Here is a 22326-nt window from a genome sequence, read left to right on the forward strand (position 1 = left end):
AGAAGTGGGGTGTACAGAGTGGTTATATACCCCCAAAGAGGATGTTTCACATATGATTGAAATGTCCCTTTTACAACAGTCGTGAGACTGCTCTGTCGGCATAGAGATTGATGGACACAGCAAGTAGGTCTGCTGTCTCGGTGGACACAGCAGGGTGGCAGGTCTGTTGTCTCAAGCTGGGTGGTCACAGGTGAGCTGGGTGGTCAAAGGTGAGCACAGCAATCAGTTCCTAGCCTAAGGAAAGATGCTTATCCTTAAGGAAATGCCAGTGTAGGGGGAAGTTGCACCTTTATCTTAAGGCCATTTATTCTTGCCATAGTAAATGTTTAAAGCAGATATACAATGCGTGCTCGATGGCCATGTCAGGCCCTTTTGGAAAAACAAAGTCAGGCTGAATTAGGTTTACACCAAATGGCTTCCTCATATACTCCAATATATCCTATTGCTTGCCATTTCTATTTGTCACAAGTGCTGCTGGAAATAGGCTTCTGGAGATCCAGGGGGTTTTAAGCCATCTTTAATAGCCTTCAGTGGCTTCCCTCACCCGAACTTAAGGTCAGAACTTAGGGCATTTATGGCCCTCGGTGACCAGCTCTTCCTGACTCCCTCAGGGGTCTCTGGGCTATGCTCCCTCTGTCAGGGCTGTGCCTTTCCATGCTTTTCCCTCTCCTGGGAGTAGACCTGTGCCATAGCCTGGCTAGCCATAGCCCTAAGCCTGCCCCCTTCCTCAGGCTGAGCTGGGAGTCTCCGATGCTTCTCCCACATTGCTATGATTCACACCTGGCCTGCTGCAGTCTCCAATGGACTAAGGACTCTCTGTCCTGTTTGTGCATCTCTGCATCCCCAGGTGAGGCTCACAGTGGGGGCTTAGTAAGTGTCAGTGAGTGGAAGGAGTCATCTTGGAAGGCTTCCAGGAGAAAAGGTGGTGGAATTTCTGTGCTGGGGCAAGATTTGAGACTTTCCCATTAAGAAATCCCTGAGGAGTCTCTGGTCCTGACACTGAACCACAGGCGTGATTCCTGCTCTGCTATGGACTTGGGTCCTGGGAGGGGAGACAGCATCCCCACTCCATTTCAGGAGCAGGGAGCAAGGGAGTTAGTGGAGCAAAGGCACTGAGCTGACTGACCTTGGGGTAGTCACTGAAGCTTTCCTCTGCCAGTTCACAGAGTGTGTGCTCACTTTTACCTCTTCCCAGGACTGTGAGCTGTTGTGAATGCTCTTTGTGCAGGAAGCAGATTTTTAATTGGCTAGGCCCCTTGTGCCCAGAGGGAGGAGAGAGGGTGTGTTGACGGATGATGCTTCTGGTTTGAGATTTCCATTAGGAACAGAACATCCTGGGACTTTCCTGGCAGCAGCACCATGCCCTTCTCCACACTCACTGACCTCTCCCAGCCTCAGGCTTCTCAAAGACCACAATGAAGGGGAGAAGAAGAGTAAGTAGAGTTGAAATCGAGGCGGTGGTGATGAGGTCTGGAGTGTGGGGCAAAGAACAGGAAGGAAAGGGTCCTCTGTTCTTTGGAATTCAACACATGAACGAAGAAAATAAGAAGGAAGGGAAGCTGGGCACCAGGGAAGTGACAGAGGACTGCGGGTGGTGGGGAGATCCCTCCCCAGCACTCCAGGAGCAGGCAGAGTGGGCCAGGAGGAAGTCGATGGACATCTACAAGGTCACAGAGGTCCATTCTCTCATGGCGGGGCTGTGGATGGGGTAAGTTTCCAAGATGAGGCCTTGGAAAGGAAGCGCAGCTTGCCAGCTGGAGGGCACGCAGAAAGGGCAGAGCCAGGAGAGGCATGGAGACCGCAGCTCGCTGGGCAGGCGCACGGCCTGAGGGCCCCGGTGCCACAGCTGAAGGGGAACAACTTGGTTCTGGCCGCCCTCTGGCCAGCGTCTTCAAGCAGTCTCCAAGAGCCCCTGCCACCCTGCAGCGGTCCTTGGAGACCCTCCTTTCCCTAAGTCTTGGCAGCTGAAGGAGGAAAGAGGGCGAAAAAAAGAAACCATTTTGAGAAACGGCTAGATGTGCTTATTTAGGGACGACGCAAGTTCCTGCGTTCCACACACGGGGGCGACTGCAGAAGCTGCGGAGGGTCCTTCCAGTAACGACCCCGTTCGCCTTCTCGGCTTGCTGAAGGCGGCGCCCGCAGAGCCGCCCAACAGCCCGTGTGCGGTGTGATTGATGGCGGAGAGGAGGGGTCAATCAACCATTCCCTTTACGCTCCATCCGACCCCCGAGGCCGTGCTGGGCTAGCTGGGCCTGGCGAGGGGGGGAAGAGAGTCCCGCCTGCGACTCTACCTAAGAGTAAACCGGACGGGATCAGCCACTCCCTACCCGGGACCCCGGGAGAACGGCAGCGGGGCGGAGCCGCAGCAGAGACAAGACCCGGGCCGCAGCGGGTGGGGCGGAGCATCGAGGGAAGGGGGTGGTGCGGGCGCGGGGGCTCCGAGGCGGGCCTGGAAACTGCTGGAAGTAATCGCAGTACCGCCGTCCTCGCTCCTTCCGCCGCGCGCAGGCAAAGAGTCCCCCGCCAGGCTAGGCCAGCGCCCCTCCTCCAGTGGGAGCCACACCTTGCGAGGAAACGCTAGCACTTCCTCCTGCCCTCTGCAGGGCCGGGACTCTGGGGCTACCCAAAATTGGCCTCGATTTCTGCACCGTTCCCAGGGAAAACCCCTTCCCCTTATCGGGATATAGGAATGTGGAGGGCAGATTCTAGGAGGGAGGTCGGAGTGGTTGGCCACCTCCGCCTTGTTGTTAGCTGTCCTTCGAGGTCGGGACTCTTGGGTGTCTTTGCCTCACAGGTTTTTAGGGAGGTCAGTGGGACCTTAGCCCCTAGATCCCCCATTATGTCATATGAGCATTCCCAATCTCTAATTCGGGTGCGGGTCTTGTCTTGAAGAGCAGAGACGTGCACCCTGGACACATACTTAGGCCGGCGCCTCCCGCCCTTCACCGCCCCCTCCCCTATTTGGACCATGACGTCAAGGTGGGCGGGCGGCGGCAGGTGCGGAGCTGACAGGCATCCTCCTTCAGAGCGGAGGGATCCGGGGGCGGGCAGCTGGGATGTGCTTCGCCTTATATAGAGCGACTGGGGGCGCACACCCGCTCTCTTGAGTCACCTCGCGCAGCCCTGTTGTGGCGTGTGAGTCGGACATAGTCTGCCTACCTTGCCCTGTAGTGCTCGCCATCGTTGCCCGTTAAGGTAAGGCCGTAGTTTTCTCCTTCAGGCATTTCTGTCTTGAGCCTTCTTTCGAGTTGCTTTCATCCCTCCTGTCCTTTCCAAAGCCCTAATTTTGTTTGCTGGGGCGGCCTTTGGCATACCGCTCTTCTTGATTTCTCCGAGGTGGGCGGGAGGGGGCTCTCGGGGTTGGCTCGTTTTGTTCTACTATGCTCGAGTGACGCGCCTTCCCTTCCCCCCGGCGACGACTATCCACGGGCGAGGTGGGCTGCGGCGTGGGGCTGGGTAGTGGGTAGCTGCACGTGGTGGCCGCGCCGGCCCGGGACGCTGCCATATTTGCCCCTCCACTTCCGGACGCGGCTACGGGGCGCCGGAGGGTCCGCAAGGGTTGTGGGTGTGCAAGCTCGGTGTGACTCAGCGCAGCCCGGTGCTAGCCTGGTTTTGTCGCCTCGCGTATTTCAGGTCCGTGAGGGTCCTTTCTGTTAGGGTCCGCGACCAGGAACGCTTTTGGTCTCCTGTGGCCCGTCGTGGTTCGACTCTTATTCCAGGTCTTTCTTGCAGTCCCGGTGGAGGAGGAGGAGAGGGGGCCGGCTCTGGGAGATTCATGGGCGCCTTTCTCCCTCGCCCTTCCCCTAGAGCTGAGATTGTTCTGGAAGCTTCTAGAGCCCTACGCCCCGCCCTGGTGCCCGGATGCTGGGGCGAAGGGAGGCTGCGCGGCGGCGCCCCCTCCTCGTGTGGTCCCGGCCGACGCATGTCCGGCGGTGACGAGGGTCAGCCCGGCACACCAAGGCCACCATCTTGATTGTGTTTGGTTTGGCCCTCTACTTTGGTCACGTGTGCCGAGGGGTTGCGATGGAGCTTTTGCTTTATCGGTTCTTTGTCTTAATAGCCCTCTGGGCGGGTATACCACCGATTCTGGGGGTTATCCCATAGCCTGTGAGGCTGCAATCCCCCATCCCCTCGACGTGGGAGATGATCTGACGGGGGAGCAGTTTCAAATCATTGCTGTTTTAAAACCAGTCACTTAGGGTTTTTTCCCGTATGTCAAAAAAGGTAATAGAATTGGAGTTAGTGGTTTTCACAGTCAAATGTGCGAGTGGGTTACCGGGGATTTTTATTCACGTTGGAGATACCTAGTTGTCATTCTCTTCCATTTCTGACAAGCTCCTAGGTGATGCTCAGGTTCCTGGTCCATGGTACACTTAACAGTAGTTTGGCTCCAAGATACCTTCTCAGAAAACCTGATCTCATATCTTGTTGAACGTGTTAGCTTTTGTTTTCTCCCAGTTGGTTTCTGAGGGTGCAGAAACCCTCTTAAGGTTGCAGCCTTAAATCTGAAGAAAAGGGTCTTCAGTCTCTTGAGAATGGATACTGTTCAGCTCACCGCAGTTTGAACTAAAGCCCTTCATGTTTTCGTTGTGACTGGGTTGAACTTTAGGAGTCCTAAATTTGAGGTCATGGTGTTCCTTTGTAATTCTTGACTGCTCTCATTTAGATGCCTGAGGAAGTGCACCATGGAGAGGAGGAGGTGGAGACTTTTGCCTTTCAGGCGGAAATTGCCCAACTCATGTCTCTCATCATCAATACCTTTTATTCCAACAAGGAAATTTTCCTTCGCGAGTTGATCAGTAATGCTTCTGATGTGAGTACTGACATCTTCATGGTTTTTTAATTTAGGAGTCTAGAAAAAGGGGAGGGGGTGGTTTGGCATTTTGTAAGGCTTACTATTGAAGGGGATAAACCTGCTCTAAGTTACAAAAAACTTTGCCTTGTTCTGTGTTGACAGATAAGATATTGTAACGATAACTGTGGTTCTTAAGTCTTAAGGGGTAATTGGAATCGAGGCTGCTTGAGTAGAAATGGAAAATGTTTTCTTTTGGAGAAAGAGATGGGCTTTAAGAAAGCAGAATTGTAAGGTTGCAATTTGTGTTTTCAGGCCTTGGACAAGATTCGCTATGAGAGCCTGACAGACCCTTCCAAGTTGGACAGTGGTAAAGAGCTGAAAATTGACATCATCCCCAACCCCCAGGAACGCACCCTGACGCTGGTGGACACAGGCATTGGCATGACCAAAGCTGATCTCATAAATAATTTGGGAACTATTGCCAAGTCTGGTACTAAAGCATTTATGGAGGCTCTTCAGGTATTTGTTGTTTCAGCTAGGCACACACCATTTATAATCATCAGTGATTTTTGGCATGCTGTTTCTTCAAAACTTGGGTTTGACTTTTTAATTTTGGCAGGCTGGTGCTGACATCTCCATGATTGGACAATTTGGTGTTGGCTTTTATTCTGCCTACCTGGTGGCAGAGAAGGTGGTTGTGATCACAAAGCACAATGATGATGAGCAGTATGCCTGGGAGTCTTCTGCTGGGGGTTCCTTTACTGTACGTGCTGACCACGGTAAGTATGCTTTCCTGTTAAGATGCCTTAACAGGTTAGAATTCTGGGGAAACCTATAATGGAAGTTTTGAGTGTCCTATCTGTAAAACAGTTATTTTTTGATATAGTTGTGCATTTAGTTTCATCTTATACTCGATTGTGATTGACTCTTTATAGGTGAGCCCATTGGCCGGGGTACCAAAGTGATCCTCCACCTTAAAGAAGACCAGACAGAGTACTTAGAAGAGAGGCGGGTCAAAGAAGTGGTGAAGAAGCACTCACAGTTCATAGGCTATCCCATCACCCTTTATGTGAGTGTGGACTGGAGCCCTCACATGGATGATGTCTGCTGCTCTGGAAAATTGCACGGTCCCTTATTTTTTTGTTTTCATTGGTATTCTGTGCTTTGAAACTAATCATTGTCTTTGGTACTTTCAGTTGGAAAAGGAACGAGAGAAAGAAATCAGTGATGATGAGGCAGAGGAAGAGAAAGGTGAGAAAGAGGAGGAAGATAAAGATGATGAGGAGAAGCCCAAAATTGAAGATGTGGGCTCAGATGAGGAGGATGATAGTGGTAAGGATAAGAAAAAGAAAACAAAGAAGATTAAGGAGAAATACATTGATCAGGAAGAACTGAACAAGACTAAGCCCATTTGGACCAGAAACCCTGATGACATCACCCAGGAGGAATATGGAGAGTTCTACAAGAGTCTTACCAATGACTGGGAAGACCACTTGGCAGTCAAGGTGAGAATATTGGCTCAATAGGAGGAGCAAGTAGAAGGGTGTTGCTAGTAATAGACAAATGGAACTTATCCAACTGGTTGGTAGCTGGGAACTGAGACAGCCATGGAGCCACATAAGTTTACTTACTGATGTGATGACCTTTCACACATGGAGAAATGATATCCTTCCCGTTTTGTCTTGATGGCAGACTTACACAGCCAGGGTTCCGATTTGACTTTATTCATTGACCCAGGGATTATACACAGCTTGTACTTTTCTAGATTCATTTAGGGAATTAGGGCTTGGTTTTCTTAACAGCTGCCCTATAGTCTCTATCTTTAGTGTTTAGGGCAGATCTTTGTTCCAAACAGCTTGATAATTTGGTGTTGGGACCAAAAACCACTCTTATCTTGAATTTTTTTCAGCACTTCTCTGTAGAAGGTCAGTTGGAATTCAGGGCATTGCTGTTCATTCCCCGTCGGGCTCCTTTTGACCTCTTCGAGAACAAGAAGAAGAAGAACAACATCAAACTCTACGTCCGCCGTGTGTTCATCATGGACAGCTGTGATGAGTTGATACCAGAGTATCTCAGTGAGTATGTTCTTGCTCTGATGTAATTACATAATGTCCTGTGTGGCTTTCAACATTCTCAAGGGGGCTGAAGTCTTTATCTTTGATAAAGGATCCTCTGCGACATACATAGCAAGTGAGGTTCAGTGAGAAAATGGGTCCTGTTGAATCTTGATGACCCTGTCTACCTTTTTTTTAACTGAGCTTCTTCCCTGGTTGATTGTAGACTTCATTCGTGGTGTGGTTGACTCTGAGGACCTGCCCCTGAACATCTCCCGAGAAATGCTTCAGCAGAGCAAAATCTTGAAGGTCATTCGCAAAAATATTGTTAAGAAGTGCCTTGAGCTCTTCTCTGAGCTGGCGGAAGACAAGGAGAACTACAAGAAATTCTATGAGGCATTCTCTAAAAACCTAAAGGTAAGGAGGCAGCAAATCCTTACTTTCTTAATTACGATGGACTTTTTGCCCATTCATAGAGGATAAGATATTGTTTCCAAGTAACATTGTTTTTTTTCTTTCTGCCCTTAAAGCTTGGAATCCACGAGGACTCCACTAATCGGCGACGCCTTTCTGAGCTGCTGCGCTATCACACCTCCCAGTCTGGAGATGAGATGACTTCTCTTTCAGAATATGTCTCTCGCATGAAGGAGACCCAGAAGTCCATTTATTACATCACTGGTGCGTTGGAGCCTGGGTCTGAGAAAAAGCTGCTCAGGTGTAGGGAGGAGGGGGGGGACATTCATGCATACCTGGGAACTGGGGGCCGAGGGTTCTGGTCCTTGAGTCACATTCATTGATCCTACAGGTGAGAGCAAAGAGCAGGTTGCCAATTCTGCTTTTGTGGAGCGAGTGCGGAAGCGGGGCTTCGAGGTGGTGTACATGACAGAGCCTATTGATGAATACTGCGTGCAGCAGCTCAAGGAGTTTGATGGGAAGAGCCTGGTCTCAGTTACCAAGGAGGGCCTGGAGCTACCTGAGGATGAGGAGGAGAAGAAGAAAATGGAGGAGAGCAAGGCCAAGTTTGAGAACCTCTGCAAACTCATGAAAGAAATCTTGGATAAGAAGGTTGAGAAGGTAAGCAATCCTGGGACTAGGATTTATTTTATAATAAATCCCTTCCAGGCTGTTGCTTTCAAGAGTCTTGTGTTACTACACAATTGGTGCTTTTCGACAGCCTGATTTCTTTAGAGCCTGCTTTTTCTTGCTGTCTTAACCAGGCAGGTTTAAGGTTGCTCTTTGTATAGAATTTGGTAAAGATAAGGCGTTGCTTCTGAGTAGAACATAAGATATCACCCTTTTTGCCTTGAAGTGTTAATCTGATTTAATACGAACCTAAGGATTTGTGACTATCCCCAGGTGACAATCTCCAACAGGCTCGTGTCTTCACCCTGCTGCATTGTGACCAGCACTTATGGCTGGACAGCCAACATGGAGCGGATCATGAAAGCCCAGGCACTTCGGGACAACTCCACAATGGGCTACATGATGGCCAAGAAGCACCTGGAGATCAACCCTGACCACCCCATTGTGGAGACGCTGCGACAGAAGGCAGAGGCAGACAAGAATGACAAGGCCGTCAAGGACTTGGTGGTGCTGCTGTTTGAAACTGCACTGCTCTCTTCTGGCTTCTCACTTGAGGATCCCCAGACCCACTCCAACCGTATCTACCGCATGATCAAGCTAGGCCTAGGTGAGTACCTCTGTTTACCTGAGTGTGGCAAGGGTTGGTGAACTGGTCTGGTGTGGCAGAAGTGACTCAGTGCTGTTTGGGTCAAATTTCTTGGCCTTCTTTTCCACTTAGGCATTGATGAAGATGAAGTGGCAGCAGAGGAACCCAGTGCTGCTGTTCCTGATGAGATCCCCCCACTGGAGGGTGATGAGGATGCCTCTCGCATGGAAGAAGTAGATTAGGCATTTCTACTTGCAGACCAGTGTCCTCTGTATAGTGTCCCCATGGCTCCCCCAGCGGCCCTGAGTGGTCCTGGCCCACCTGGTTCCTTCTGCTGATGTCTAGTGGTTTTTTCCTCCTGTCTTTCTGTCTAAGGCAGGATACAAGGGCCTATTATTATCCCTTCCCACATTTGACATCAGGTTTGGATGTTGTGTATTGTGGGTTTTGTTTATTTTGTTCTGGAATTAAAGTATGCAAAATAAATAAGATGCAGTTTTATACAGTTCTGCTCTCCCTTGTAAAGTGGATATAATGCTGCTTTTAGCCTTTCTATCCCAAGTGTTACTGCCTGTGTACAGGTTATATGGTACACAATAGAGTATCAAAGGCTAAAGTCCCGGCTAACCAGTTTAGAAGTCACACCACACTGACTCGAAAGGATAGCTTCAAACAACTACCATTAACACCCTTTTATCAGTCCTTTCCGAAAGCATGTAGTTAAGTCAACCAAAACAGGACCCAAACCCGTTGCAGCAATTTAATTTAATAAAATAAAATTATGAGGAAAAAGTTACATTTCTGAAGTACCAAAACCTCCAACTGACTCTTGGAGCAGAGCCTGGGGATCCAGGAGTATAGGGGTTGGTGCCATTGGGCAGGGCTCTCCCCTCGGCTCCCCCAGACAGCACCATCTTCCATTCAACTCTCCTGGGAAAGCATCTGGAGCCTACAATTGTGCTTTTCTCACCAGAGTAAGAAATGCAGGTCTCAGGGAGTCAAAGGGTGGCGATTTCATTCACGGTAGGGGACAGACAGGTGAGGTGTTGGCGGCCTCGACAGCCCCCTACACTAGAATCGTGCCTACCAGAGATGGGTAACTTCAGGCGAAAGGGGAAGGTTGTCTCTGGGCTCCCCACCTCCAACTACAGAACAAGCCTTGTGATAGTGAGAAAAAACCTGCTCTCTGCCCTTGAGCAGTAGGAGAGGAAAACTGGTATGGTGAGAGGGTCCTACGTCGCTCCACCCTTCAGATCTCTCAAACCTTCTGCACTGGGGACTCCACAGGCACAGCTTTCTTTCCCCGCTGCTTTAGGCGGCCCCGGGCATAGACTCGGAGTAGGAGGGCAGCAAAGACGACAGCCACCCCCAGTCCCCCCACCACAGTGACAGTGTGGCCATAGAGGAGACAGGAGAGTAGGATGGCAAAGGCCTGGCGGAGGGTCATGATGATGGTGAAGACAGCAGCCCCGAACTGTCCAATAGTGTAGAAGATGAAGAGCTGGCCACACGCTGAGCAAATTGAGAGCAGCAGGGCATGTGCAGCGAATTCACTGTGCCGCCCCATGAAGCGAGTTGCCTCCAGGAGGGCCCCCTGCTCTAGCAGGGAGCCCACTGTGAAAAGGCAGGAGAAGAAGTTGACCCCAAACATCATCTGCACTGATGACATCTTATAGGCAAACAAGGCATCCTGCCAGTTTGAGGTGAAGCTGTCAAAGGCAATGTAGCCTGCCAACAGGATGAGGCCTGAGAGCGTGGTGGCTGGGGAGCTGCGGGGCTCTGGTCCACTGGACAGCAGAAACATGCTGACCCCAATGGAGATGAGGCCGGCTGTCAGGTATTCCCAGTGTTCATAGCTGCGTCGAGACACCAACTTTCCCATCAGCATAACAGGGATCACCTTAGAGGCCTTGGCCAGCACCTGGGTGGGGAAGCTGACGAACTTGAGAGCTTCATACTGGCACCAGCTGCTAAGCACATTTGACAAACTGGCAAAAGAGTACCGGTACATGGGTGCCCCATGCCGGGGCTGCTTGCAGAGGATGCAGGAGAGGCCAGCCACGATCAGCGCCAGCACTCGGTTCATTAGCACCAGGAACTGTGAGTCTGTGAAGCGCTCACCTGGTGAGGTGGCTGTGGCCCCATAGCTGCGGGTCATCACTCTTTCCTGCAGCACTCCCCAAGTCAGATAAGATGCCTGGTGGGGAAGGGAAGAGACACAGGAGGACATGAGAAGGAAAAAGTGGGCAAAAAGGGGTATCTCAACATTCTTCCTCCAGATGATGTCGAAATAACTGAAAGGACAGTACATATTTTGGTTCCTCTGTAATAACCAGAAGTTTCCTGTCTTCTCCAAGCCTGATTCACGGGAATCAAGTCGTGTGTGAAACATTTATAATGAGAAATACTTTAGGACCACCCAGACCCCGTCTGTCCCCACAGTAGGGCATGTTAGAACTGACTCCATCCCCAGTATTTTCCTATCTATTCTCAAGTAATTCTGGGAAGCAAGCAGTCTTAGACAAATTTGGACACCTGTTAGTTCAACACAGTATACGAGGTGGAACTAGGAGTGCCAACTCCAGAATGCCACAAGGCCAGAATCTTAGTACCCCTCTCACATGAGTGGCTTCCTCCAACTTTTATCAGTGGGTTTACAGTATGAGACACATCATTGCAGGGGGAAGTGTAATAATAGCATAGTAGAAATCACAGAAGAGAGGGTAAGAGGAAAGAAAAGACAGTGTTTCCTCCAACCACCTCTAAGAAGATGGCAGTACAGTGTGCCCTTGGCAGGAGGGGACGCATAACATACCAACCAGCAAACTGTTGGGACTGGGAGGGTGAAAACTTTGGTACTACAGAGTCCCAGCCCACCGGGACCCAACCCAGGAGGAGAAGCAGCGCCTGCCTACCCACCTGAAGCCCAGCGGCACAGAAGAGCAGCTTCAGGGCCTGCCAAGTGGCGGTGGTCTCTGCCGGCTCTGTCCGCGGAGCCAGAGGAACCTCGTCGGAGACCTTGGGCTCACTGCCAAACACGCAAGTCTTCACCAGAGGGAAGCAAAGACCCCTGCCTGAAGAAGGCACACAACGTCAAGGCCCAGTCTTCTCCCTAGCGCCTCATCTTCCCCAGAGCAGCCAGCCTGCTCGGCTGGCGGGCCTGCTGGCCTGCCTCCCTTTCCAAGCCACTTCCCGTTTAGACGTTTGGTCAGCACTATAAAAGAATCCTAGTACACTTCCCCACCCTTTCGCCACACACCTGTCTCCAGGTAGTTCTTCCGCCTGAAGTACTGCACCAGCAGGTAGCCAGGTACCATAAAGCTGGCATAGCCAGCAGCATTCACCAAAAAGCGGAAGAACCACAGCTGGGTCCATGACTCCGGAGGGGCTTCGGCGGTCTCCCCACCTGCCCCCAGTGAGGGGAGCGCAGCCAGCAGCACCACTGCCCACCACCTGCGGGGACGGCGGACATAAGGATTAGGGTGCAGGTCCTCATCCACTCGGCCCTCCGAGGGGACCACACTGGAGAAAGGCCCGAGTCTCCTCCCCGCCCCCCTCAGCTGCAGCCCAGCCCGGACAAAGAGCCTCTCTCTCTCCTGGGGGGCCGGCGCGGGCCAGGCAGGGCTCCCTCCCTCTCCGGGGGCGGCCCCACCCCTCCGGCCACACAGGTTCCCTCTGTTCCCTCCAGCTCGCCGGCTGCTCCGGCCAGAGGCGGCACCCCCCCACCCCCCCCACAAGCCACCCTCCAGGTTCCTGGGGCGCCAGCGTTCCCCACTCCTCCGCCCCTCACCCCCCAACCCCCACCCACGCTGAGGGGCACAAGCCCACGCCGCGCCCCCAGCCCGCCGGCTCGAGGCAGCGCCGCGCCGGCCTGCCGCCTGGCAGCGGGCCCCCACCCGGCCCCCAGAGCCGAGGAGAGGCAGTCACGTGGCCCGGGGGCTCGGTCACGTGGGCACGCCGCTCCCCCAGACCCCCACCTGGCGTCCATGGTCCGGGCCGCGTGGAGCGGAGGGGGCCGGGGGATGCGGGTCCCCGGGCCTCGCGCGCCCTCCGCTCCCGCTGCCGCCTCCAGGAGCGGCCGGAGAGCGAGCGGCTGGCGGAAGTGCCGCGCTCTTCCCGCCTCCCTCCCGCGCCAGCCCCTCCGCCCTCAGCCGCGACCACGCAGCGCCCCGGGCCGCCGCCCGGCCACAGCGCCCCCGCCTGGCCCGGAGGGAGAGGGGCCTCGGTTTCCGGGAGCTGGGCTGCCCCTGAGGGGCCGGGAGCCCCCAGCCCCGGGCCTCCCCCTGCTTCGTCATCGCCCTTAGCCCTCACAGCCCGCCTGGGAGGTAGTGGTGACCACTGTCGTCTTAGGGACGAGGACACTGAAGTTCTGCGTCCCAAGCACTTCCCCTTAGGTTACTGTTTTCCCGTTTTCGGATGTCTCCTTCTTTTTTCGGCTGGGCTGGCAGTTCTGTCCCCACAACTCCCTGTGACCTTCGAGGCTCTACATGACCTGGTCCCAGTCTACCTCGCCCACTCACCACCCCCCGTAGAGCCCACTGGCCAGCTCTCAGTTTCTCTAATCCACCAAAGGCTTTCCCCCACTGCTCTCCCCTCACCCCTTACTCATCCTTATGTCTGAGTTGAGGTGACACTCATCAGAGGCCTCCCCTGACCACCCAAGGTACGGCCCTCCACCCACTCCACTGTTCTCCTTCCCACTATTCCTTTCCTTCACAGCATCCATTGCAACATGTAATTACATATTTATTTGGATGTTTGTGAATTTAATGGCTGTCTCACTCACTAGACTATAAGCTCCATGTGGCCAAAGACTGTGTTGGTTTATTCCCCATATTCTTCATCCCAGCATAGGCCTGACCAAACAGGGCCCTCAAACGTAGGTGGAATGAGAGAAAGAACATCAAAAGCCACAGCTCCCGTGTCACCCTCCATAGGCTAGCCCTTCTCTCCAGGTCCTCCAAATAGCAACCTCCAGGGCTGTGGTGAGGCCTCCTGCCTGTGTCTTCTCATTTCTCTTTCTCTTCCTCCATCCCTCTGTGTCTCCACAGAAAGGGCAAGGGCCTGAGGCCTGTTAGCCCCCTGCCCCATCCAGCAAGGCCCTACCCTGCTCAAGGGACAATTTCCTTCTCTCAGCCTCCACCACAAGGTCACAGGGCAGGCCTGTCTAAAAGTCCCCAATGCACACAGACATGCACGCGCACAAAACAGCTCTAGGGGGGAAAACTTTTCAAAAAGTCTCTGCTGTTTTAGTGTCATGTTATTGAAACTTCCCCTTCCCCAAATGCTCAGTTCGGGGCCGTCTGTGTGAAGTCTTTAAACAACACTGTTTAAGAGTCCTCAGCAGCAGTGAGGTGGAACCCCTCAGGACCCTGCTTGCTCATATTTCAGTTTCTCTCCTCACTCAGGAGGGTCCATGTTCTCCTTCCGGTTGGCAGCTTCAGGCTGACCCAACATGGGTAGAGACAAGAGCCTCTGCCATCTTCAGGAGAAGCAAACAGGCTCCGCCCAGGATACTGGGGGCTTTGGGAGTCTTCTCAGAATCTCTGTCCACCTGGGAAACTCTTCCTTCCAGACGGGCTCTCTCATTTTCGACCCCTCCTCTCAGCTCAGGACTGTGCTGGCCCCAGGCTCTGGCTTCAGCAGTCCCCAGGACACCAGAAGGGCACACTGCCTGGGCCCAAATTGCAGCAGCTGTGGCTCCAGCTTCCAGATGGGAAGAGGTGGAGCCCCCAGGGCCCCAGACCCTGCCCTGGCTTCAGTCGGCACACAGCAGTGGCTTCCCTGAGATCTTCAGGTCATCGAAGGGCAAAAGTGCAAGGGGCTGAGAAAGACAATAGAGAGAAGCAAGATCAGGGCCCGTAGGAAAAGGCAGCAGTGGGGGAGGGAGCTGGGGAGACCTACTGGGCCATTTCTTCCCCACCAAATGACAGCTGAATGACATCAGGGAACAAATCTTCTTACTAATTCCCAAAGTGGCCCCTCTGGGCTAGGCAGAGGCCTGAGGCCTTAGGCAAGCCCTTGCTCCATGGAGCTAAGGAGGACCTAGGAGGTAATCCAGCCCATGGGTCTGGTTGTTTTTTTTTGGGGGGGGGGGGATACTCATAAAACATTTTGAATATTTTTTTACATTGAACATCTAAAAATTGGAAAGACTGTACAGAAAATCTAGGTTTCATCTCTCAGAAAAAATTAGAAAGCCTGGAAATCCTCAGTCCACATTCCTCTGTAACCACCTGCTGAAGCTCAGAAGAATGACCCTTGTGCATAGACTCTCCAGTCTCCCACAGGCCCCACCACCCGCTGTCTTACACCTAGTTTCACTGATCCATTTTAGCTTCAGACTCCTCCAGGAGTCCAAGTTTGGGCACCCTGGTCCTGACCAACTAAGAAAACAGGCTGAGAGAGGAGCAGAGGCTTGCCCAAGGTCCCACAGTTGGTGAGTGGCAGTCATAGATTACAGCCCAGGAGCCTAACTTCTTGGTCCTTCCTGCTCTTACAGCGCCTTGGTGTGGGAGGAGGGTGTGGGAGGGTGTGGGAGGTCCTGGAGAGCAGAGCTGAGTATATGCCTCTTACATCCTCAGCCAGGTCCTGGGGTGTCTCATCTTCCACGTTCCGCAGCAAGGAGTCAGCACCTGCCTCACACAGAGTGGATGAGATGCTGCTGAGGCCCCGGCCTGCTGCGAGGTGCAGGGGCGTGCATCCATTGAGCATGCGGGCGTCTACTCGGGCACCAGCTTGGAGCAGGAACTGCACCAGACCCCGTTCCTGGGTCTCCACAGCCAGGTGCAGTGCTGTCTTCCCACTTGTGCCCTCCTGGAGGGGAAGAAGGATGTCAGCCAAGGTCCTCAAGAGGCAGCACCCTGAGCCCAGGCCCTGGATAAGGAGGCGAGTGCTACCACTTCTGACTGCTGCACAGGGGACCCCAGGGCTGGACTCAGTGGTGGGGCAGGCCCTAGGCCGGGCAGCACCCTGATTGGCCACCTCACCTGTGCGTCAATGTCAGCTCCGTTCTGAAGCAGCAGTTCCATGAGTGGCCGGTTCCTCTGGAGGGTGGCGATGTGGAGACAGGCCAGACCTGGGATGGGGTAAGAGTGAGGGCTGCTCATCTGCAGCCACCAACTCTCTCCATCTTTCTCCCTCTCATCAGGGACCTCCCTACCCCTCAGCCCCAAGGGACTTACTGCCCACTCAATGCCTCTGATCACAGGACTGTTAAAACACAACCCAAAAACCCCCTCAAAAGTCTAGGGGAAAGGAACTCAGAGTTTCCACCTTTTCAGAGTCATGTTATTGAAACTTGCACGCTTCAGGGGACAGGTTGCTGAGTGACGCCCCCTATACACACCCCCTCCCCGGACACACATACACACACACACCCACTCTCTCTCCCCCCAGTGAAACTCTCCCTGCCTTCATCCCTATCCTTATCCAAAAGCCACCTTCTTCAGAGCTCTCTGGATCCTCATGCCCCCAGCCCCTCCCCAGGGGCCACTTCCTCCCTGGAGCTCCCCTAGCCTTTTTGCTATCTCCTTTCTGCCTGGACGCCCCCCACCCCTGCTTAGAGAACTAGATTCAGATGAATATCCCTCACCTCCTTCAAGTCTTTGCTCCAATGTCCCTGCTCCATGAGCTTACCTGAGCACCGTATTTTAAAAATCACAGCAGCCTCCATCACCACATTCCACTTCTCGCTCTGCTCTGCCTTTCCCATAGCACTTACCCATGAGAGAACTCATTTCTTCTATTTATTGTCTGTCTCAGTCATTCTGTTTTGTTCACAGATGCAAGCCCAGCTCCCAGAATAGCGTCTGGCACATAGAAGGCCCTCAGTACATTTTTGTCAAATGAATTAATGAGTTCAACTAATCTCTATTAAACTGAATATCTTGAGGGCAAGGTTAGCTCTCTCTTTAGCACACAATAGGTTCTCAGTAAATACTAAATCAAATTCATTCATTCATTCATTCAGTCAAGATGTAATGAGTAGCCATGTGCTTAGAACTGGAGGTGCGTCAATGGAAAGTTGTTACCCTGTCTTCCCTGAGGGTGGGGTCTCTGTCTCCCATCCCCTTAGGCCCTGAGGTTGCCCAGACCTTGCCAGTTTTGCAGCTGGAGGTCCAGGGAGTGAGGTGGTCCTCTGCCTGGCTCTGGCCGTCCCTCCAGCAGGCAGCGGGCACAGGCCAGATGCTGGCGCTGGCAGGCCACATGCAGGGCTGTGTCGCCGTGCCGGTCCTGCAACACCCGGCTGGCCCCCTTTAGCACCAGGGCTCGAACTGCACCCGGCTGGTCCAAATGTACAGCGAGATGGAGTGCTGTCTGTAGGCACAAACAGAGGGTCACACGGCCACTGCAGCATGCTCCCACCTCTGGGAACCTGCTAGGGTGGGCATAGGAATTGCCAGCTGCCAGCACCTTCATTGAAGGCAGCTTATAAAGGCTAAGCCCCTGGTCTTCCAAAGAAACATGACCAAGCCCTTCCCTCTGTCACTCTCCACCAGGCTCTTGGGACCCCAACTCTGGAGACAGGATGAGGGAAGTGTCCCCCTGCTCTTCTCATAGCCCCTGGAGAAAGGACAGATGGGGGCAGGGTCTGGCCTCTTGCCCTCTTGGGAGACCTCTGTTAGCCCCAGGGGCTAGGCTGTAGGGGGGGTTGGGGGGAGGAAAGACAGAGGCAGCAGGTCATCTCCACCTGGCACACTCCTCTTTAAGGCTCCATTCAGATGTCCCCTCCTGTATTAAGCCTTCCCTGGCTGCTCTCCACAGATATCGGATCCCATAGCAGCTGGTATGTGTCTCCATCACAACTCTTGTCACCAAGCTGTAATTAGGTGTTGACATGAGTCCCCTAGCCCAGGCTGTGAGCATCTTGTGGGCAAAGGCTGCATCTTACTCATGTTTGCATCCTCAGCTTCTAGTCCAGTGTCTGGCAAATGGTTTCCTGAGTCAGCAGCCCAAGGATGCTCATGTGGCTGCTGGGGATGGCTGCCAGGGCAGATATGGGTATCTGGGCACAGCCCACCTTTTCAACCCACCTGGTAAAGGTTGTTCTGAATGTCCAGAACCTCCTGGGGCAGCAAAGCTAGGCAACAGAGCAGCACAGCTGGGGCCTCATGAATCACCGCCAGGTGGACCAGCCTAGGGGGAGGGACAGGGTTTAGTGTCAGGGCCCAGGCCAGAGAGAGTGGGCTGGGGTCCTGGGGTGAGAATGAACACGGCAACTTCTAAGTAGTTACCCATAGGACAGGTGCAGGAAGTGAGAGTTTGGGCCAGGAAGTAAGGGTTGGTGCGGGAAGCCAGGATCCTGGGAGTAGAAGCTCCAAGTTCCCATGTCTGGCCTTCAGGAGGGCCTTGGCTGAGTGGGAGTGTGGGCAGGGTGCTGACAGGGCCAGGGCCTTCCTGTCCAGCCTACCCACACCCCGGCTCCCCTCTGGCCCCAGGGCTCTGCCAGGCAGCTGCAGCTCAAAGCCAAACTGAAAGCTGCCGGGGTAGCACAGAGGTGGTTTCCAGGGCAGAGCGCCCCACCTCCCTCCACCCCAACAGAGAGAACAGAGAGGGCAGAGGTGGGGTCACCCCCTCCCCCAGCACTCCATGTTCCACAGTCCAAGGGAGAGAAGACAGAGCTCTGGGGAGAGGAGCAAGGGGACAGTGCAGCGGCACCCTGTCCTGTGCCCTTCACAGGGAGTCAGGAGGGCCACTCCTCAGAAAGCACAGAGGGGCGGGGCCTGACCGGAGGCCCACACTCCTGTGTGCACCTCCGAGGGGAGGTCTGGGCAGTGCAGAAAATGTGCGTTTGTGGGGGACAAAGAGCCTTAACCTAGGAGGGGGGGCAGCTGAGAGGGGAAGTTCCAGCCCTGGGGTTTCCCCACATCAGGTGGGGAAAACGAAAGCCCGAGCTGGAGGGTCTAGGCCGCAGGGACAGCTGCCTTGGGGCATTAGTGACGGGGGGAGCTTAGCTGAAAGGCCTGCCTGGGCTGGGGAGGGGGCTGCTCAGGAGGAGGGGGGCAGGCTTGGCGGCAGGCGGCAGGAGAGGCCCAGGAGAGAGTGACGGGGGAGGGAGGAACCGCTCTGGAAATCCCCTAGGCCAGGGCCTGCTCTCTGGGTCACATTCCTGCAGCCACCTCCCTCTTTCCGTCAGTCTCCCTTCCTCCCACTTCCTCTTCCCATTTCTATATGTCCCACAGCCCAGTCTCCTCCAAGGGAAGAAAGTGCCCCCTCCTCTCAGGGAACTCCCTGGGGAGTCTGACACCTCTCCATCCACCTGCCACAGTCTAGACACTACACCTGTCTCTAACTAGAGACAGTAAAGACTGGGTCTGAGAAGCTAACAAAGGAGGGCAGTGGCAGAAGTCCCCACTCCCTGGGTCGAAGGTCAGCCATTGATATTCTGCATGGAACCCCCACAATCTTGCTCTTGGCCTGAAAGCTGGTGATCTGGGCACAGAATACAAAAAGGCCTGGGGTCACGCGTCTCCCACCACTGGGTCCAGAAGCTGTCTTTGTCAAAGGCCATCCAGGATCAGGAGATCATCTCCAAAAAGCAGGTCAGCACAGACACCTCCTGGCTCCTCTACACACCCTTCACAGTCCACTATCCCTGATCTGGGATCCCAGCCCTGTCCACTCTGTTTCTCACCCCCAAATCCCAGCCACCCCCTCTCCTGTCAGGGTTTTCTTCTTCCTGAGGGGCTAGTCCTCAACTGGCCAGCCCCTCCCACACTAGTGCTTCTTATTCAACTGCCCCCTAGCTCTGTCCCCACCAAGCTCCACCTGGACCTTGGGGAGGAAGGATAAAGTGAGGGGGTCAGACAGGACAGTGAGGGGGGACTTCGGGGGCTCAGGAGGTGGAGAGTGTCGGTAAGACTGACTCCAGCCTTCACTTCCCCTTTCTCAGCAGAGGAGGAAGTAAGCTGGGGCAGCCAGCCGCCTGTCTGTCTGCTGGGGCAACAGTGCCCCAGCCTGGCTCACCCCTCCTCCTCAGGGCCAGCCTCAGCTCTGCACCCTGGCGGTCCCCCCACCCCTGGCTTCCTGGCCCCCACTGGCAACCTGCAACCGGCATGTCTTGTTCCTTGAGACAGGGCATTCTGACTGAGGTCAAGGACCGGGAATCTCAGATATTGAGCAAACAAGGATGCCCTCTCCCACAGCAAGGAAAAAAAAAACTGGACTGGTCAGGGGAATTTTCTCTTCCTAGGGGTGGGTTATTGGTAGGTTTCTAAGATACTAGCTGGGGTTCCAGGTGCTGGTAAGGGCCCTGCTGAAAGAGAGATGATGCCAGATCCTCTGGTCCGGGCCTGGCTAGAGCTCAAAAACGGGCTCAGAGTTAAGTTTGGAGTTTGGAAGAGAGACTGGGGACTGTCCCTTCCAGGACGGGTGCTTTGAGGGATCCTCATAGTGGGGGTGCTCGGCCTGCTGTGGCTCTTAGAGAGGACCCGAGTTAGCATCGGGAGGAAGGGGTCCCATCTCAGCCTGGCCCCCATACTCACGTGTCTCCGTCCTCAGAGATGTAAGTGAGTGCTTCCAGCTGCCGAGGGCTCAGCGCCCCCGCGGGGGGCAGCGGCGAGCCTGGGTCTGTGTCCTCGGTCTCGGGGCCCCTCAACAAGGTCAGGGGCTCGGTGAGCGACGAGGAGCCATAGGTGGAGTCAGCCCGCTCCCCATCTGTGTCTTCCTTCTCCTGTGGCTCCTTGGCCGTTCGGGGAGGATGGGTCCAGGGCTGGGGGCCGCCGCCGTCTGAGGGCCCGGGGGCCGGGGCCGGGGCGGGCTCGGGCAGGGATCGCAGCGAGCGCAAAGACTCGATGCCCGAGTCATACTGGCTCTCATCCGTCTCGTCCGGCCCCTTCCTCGCCTCCGACATGCCCGCGGCGCCGGCCCGCGGGGGCCGGGTCCGAGCAGGATCCGGCTCCGGGCTCGGCCGGCGGCCTTTCCGGGTTGCAGGGCCGCGGTGCAGAGCAGGCGCCCGGCCCGGAGTGGCCTCCTTCCCGGGTTGCGGGGGCCGGACAGCTCGGCGAGAAGCACGGACCAGTCTCGGGGCGCCGGCGAGGACCACCGCAGCGGCTACTCAGGCAGCGGGGCAACCCGGTCGGACGCGCGCTCGCCCCGCCCCCTGGCCCCGCCCCCGACGGGCGCTTCCGGGCCAAGGCCCCGCCCTTCGGAATCCCCCTGACCCCGCCCTCTGCGTTGGCTGCCAGCCGGGGGTTACCCGGTCTGACTCACCCGTGCGTTAATTCACCCGGTAATTCATTCATCCAACTATTCATTCATTTACTCTTTTCCCCTTCCTGCTTCATTCTATTCATTAATTCCACGCATTCTTTCTTTCCACCTCCTCCACTTCTTCATTCATTTTTTTCCATTCATTCATTTATTCGTTTTTTTTTTTTAAGGTATGCCATTTGGTGAGAAAGATGGGCCCTGGGCTAACATCTGTTGCCAATCTTCCTCTTTTTTTCCTCCCCAAAACCCCAGTACGTAGTTGTACATCCTAGTTGTAAGTCATTCTAGTTCTTCTATGTGGGATGCTGCCACAGCATGGCCTGATGAGCGCAGTGTGTGTGTCTGCGCCCAGGACCTGAACCTGCGAACCCCAGGCCGCTGAAGCAGAGCGCGTGACCTTAACCACTTGGCCATGGGGCCAGCCCCCATTCGTTTGTTTTTAAAGGAATATTTATTCACTGCGCAAGCTGGGCGTCTCGTGGGGGGGGGGGGCATGTGGGTGGTGGGAGGGGGACGCATTGCTTCCTATCCCGGGCCCATTTCTCTTGCTTTCTCTTCTACCAGTGCCCAGGAGTTTGGGTAGGGAAAGGGGACACCCACTGTCTTTAAAGGAGCAGCTCTCCCTTTGGGTCCTGGATAGAGGGTCTCCTGTGTCAACTTCCCAGATCACACAGAATTGGATACGAGGATGTGTTTTTCGAAAGTGGGTTTTCTCAGGTAGACTGTTGTCTAAAAAAATCAGAATGGTCATGTTTTTCGTTGTCTAAAGGAGCAGGGTGGTCATCCCTCATGGGGTGAAACAGTGGCCTCGGGTGATTACAACATCTGGTCACCCCCAGCGGTCAGGGAAGTTTAGTTCCTCCTGGTGGGGCTGGGATGGGGAGGCCCCAGACATGCTGGGCTGTGCTCTGCTGAGGTCCCCTCTGCAGCCCGGCCCCAATGCCAGCACATCTTTTCTGTTACCCTGGGCCTAAGGGAGGCCATAGGCAAACCCCACCCACATAGTGAACCCCCAACCAGAGCCCCATGATTTATCCCCTACCCCAAGTGCTATCAACCTAGGGCCATAAATACCCTTAGAAGGTCATCCCCAAGGGAACATCTCCCCTTTCCATCTCTGGCATTGGCAGCAGGGAGCTGGGGTGAGTGTAGATGGCCACTAACCAGCTTCCCTACTGCCCTCCCCCATGCAATCTCATTTATTCATCCATCCATCCATTCACCCATTTGACAAACATATATGAAGCTTCTCCTGTATGTCTGACATTGTTCTCTCTGTTGGAAGCAAAACCAAATATCACGGTAGGAGTGATAACCAACAACCACACCCCCTGACCACCAAAAAATGTCCCATGGTTCCAGCTTTCAAAAAGTTCTCTGGCAATTATGACATTGAGTGATTGTGCTGAGACAGGAATGAGAGCAGGGTGCTGGGGGGTGCGCACAGTGGGGCCAACTGCCCAGTAGGGTTAGGTGCAGAGAAGTTTCCATTTGAACTGGAAATGGGAAGGGAAACAGGCTAGGGAGAAGAGAAGTACCTAGTCTCTGGAGGGGGAGTGAGTGGAGAGAGAAGAGAGGGGGGAGGCAAACGGGAG

The 22326-nt window shown here is 54.4% G+C and overlaps 3 protein-coding genes across 6 annotated transcripts; 1 reads left to right on the forward strand and 2 right to left on the reverse strand.

The window, feature by feature from the left end:
* The first annotated feature begins 1281 nt into the window (after window positions 1-1281).
* HSP90AB1 (heat shock protein 90 alpha family class B member 1) lies at window positions 1282-9023 on the forward strand. 3 transcript variants are annotated; one of them, XM_070243955.1, is made up of 12 exons: window positions 1282-1433; window positions 4667-4813; window positions 5108-5314; window positions 5415-5574; window positions 5731-5864; window positions 5992-6300; window positions 6705-6870; window positions 7076-7266; window positions 7380-7527; window positions 7655-7923; window positions 8206-8539; window positions 8651-9023. In XM_070243955.1, exons 1-12 carry the CDS (start codon window positions 1416-1418, stop codon window positions 8758-8760), a joined length of 2193 nt encoding a protein of 730 aa, XP_070100056.1. In that variant the 5' UTR covers window positions 1282-1415; the 3' UTR covers window positions 8761-9023. The 3 variants fall into 3 exon arrangements, with proteins under 3 accessions (XP_070100056.1, NP_001075407.1, XP_023479779.1); NM_001081938.2 differs by lacking the exon at window positions 1282-1433 and adding an exon at window positions 3100-3195; XM_023624011.2 differs by lacking the exon at window positions 1282-1433 and adding an exon at window positions 3432-3633.
* A 245-nt stretch (window positions 9024-9268) lies between these two features.
* On the reverse strand, window positions 9269-12701 carry SLC35B2 (solute carrier family 35 member B2). Of its 2 annotated transcripts, none has more exons than XM_023625020.2 (4): window positions 12496-12701; window positions 11778-11971; window positions 11438-11592; window positions 9269-10715 (listed from the first exon to the last, which is right to left on the reverse strand). In XM_023625020.2, exons 1-4 carry the CDS (start codon window positions 12504-12506, stop codon window positions 9777-9779), a joined length of 1299 nt encoding a protein of 432 aa, XP_023480788.1. In that variant the 5' UTR covers window positions 12507-12701; the 3' UTR covers window positions 9269-9776. The 2 variants fall into 2 exon arrangements, with proteins under 2 accessions (XP_023480788.1, XP_023480789.1); XM_023625021.2 differs by lacking the exon at window positions 12496-12701 and adding an exon at window positions 12327-12445.
* A 621-nt stretch (window positions 12702-13322) lies between these two features.
* NFKBIE (NFKB inhibitor epsilon) lies at window positions 13323-20661 on the reverse strand. The gene is made up of 6 exons (XM_005603964.4): window positions 20005-20661; window positions 17554-17656; window positions 16615-16837; window positions 15508-15596; window positions 15095-15334; window positions 13323-14342 (listed from the first exon to the last, which is right to left on the reverse strand). Exons 1-6 carry the CDS (start codon window positions 20370-20372, stop codon window positions 14277-14279), a joined length of 1089 nt encoding a protein of 362 aa, XP_005604021.3. The 5' UTR covers window positions 20373-20661; the 3' UTR covers window positions 13323-14276.
* Between the last annotated feature and the right edge of the window lie 1665 nt (window positions 20662-22326).

This window comes from Equus caballus, chromosome 20 (genome assembly GCF_041296265.1).
Source record: "Equus caballus isolate H_3958 breed thoroughbred chromosome 20, TB-T2T, whole genome shotgun sequence".
Classification (NCBI taxonomy): domain Eukaryota; kingdom Metazoa; phylum Chordata; class Mammalia; order Perissodactyla; family Equidae; genus Equus; species Equus caballus.

What these genes read in the sequence shown, in the direction of transcription:
- HSP90AB1 (XM_070243955.1), top strand. An exon ending in TACTGTACGTGCTGACCACG is followed by an intron (nt 5,575 to 5,730) that starts GTAAGTATGCTT and finishes GACTCTTTATAG; the next exon opens with GTGAGCCCATTGGCCGGGGT. An exon ending in CATTCTCTAAAAACCTAAAG is followed by an intron (nt 7,267 to 7,379) that starts GTAAGGAGGCAG and finishes CTGCCCTTAAAG; the next exon opens with CTTGGAATCCACGAGGACTC.
- SLC35B2 (XM_023625020.2), bottom strand. An exon ending in GAAGAACTACCTGGAGACAG is followed by an intron (nt 11,593 to 11,777) that starts GTGTGTGGCGAA and finishes TGCCTTCTTCAG; the next exon opens with GCAGGGGTCTTTGCTTCCCT. An exon ending in TCTGTGCCGCTGGGCTTCAG is followed by an intron (nt 10,716 to 11,437) that starts GTGGGTAGGCAG and finishes CTTCCCCACCAG; the next exon opens with GCATCTTATCTGACTTGGGG.
- NFKBIE (XM_005603964.4), bottom strand. Translation starts at nt 20,372, where the DNA reads ATGTCGGAGGCGAGGAAGGGGCCGGACGAGACGGATGAGAGCCAGTAT. An exon ending in CCAGCTGCAAAACTGGCAAG is followed by an intron (nt 15,597 to 16,614) that starts GTCTGGGCAACC and finishes ACCCCATCCCAG; the next exon opens with GTCTGGCCTGTCTCCACATC. An exon ending in CCCAGGACCTGGCTGAGGAT is followed by an intron (nt 14,343 to 15,094) that starts GTAAGAGGCATA and finishes TGTCTTTCTCAG; the next exon opens with CCCCTTGCACTTTTGCCCTT.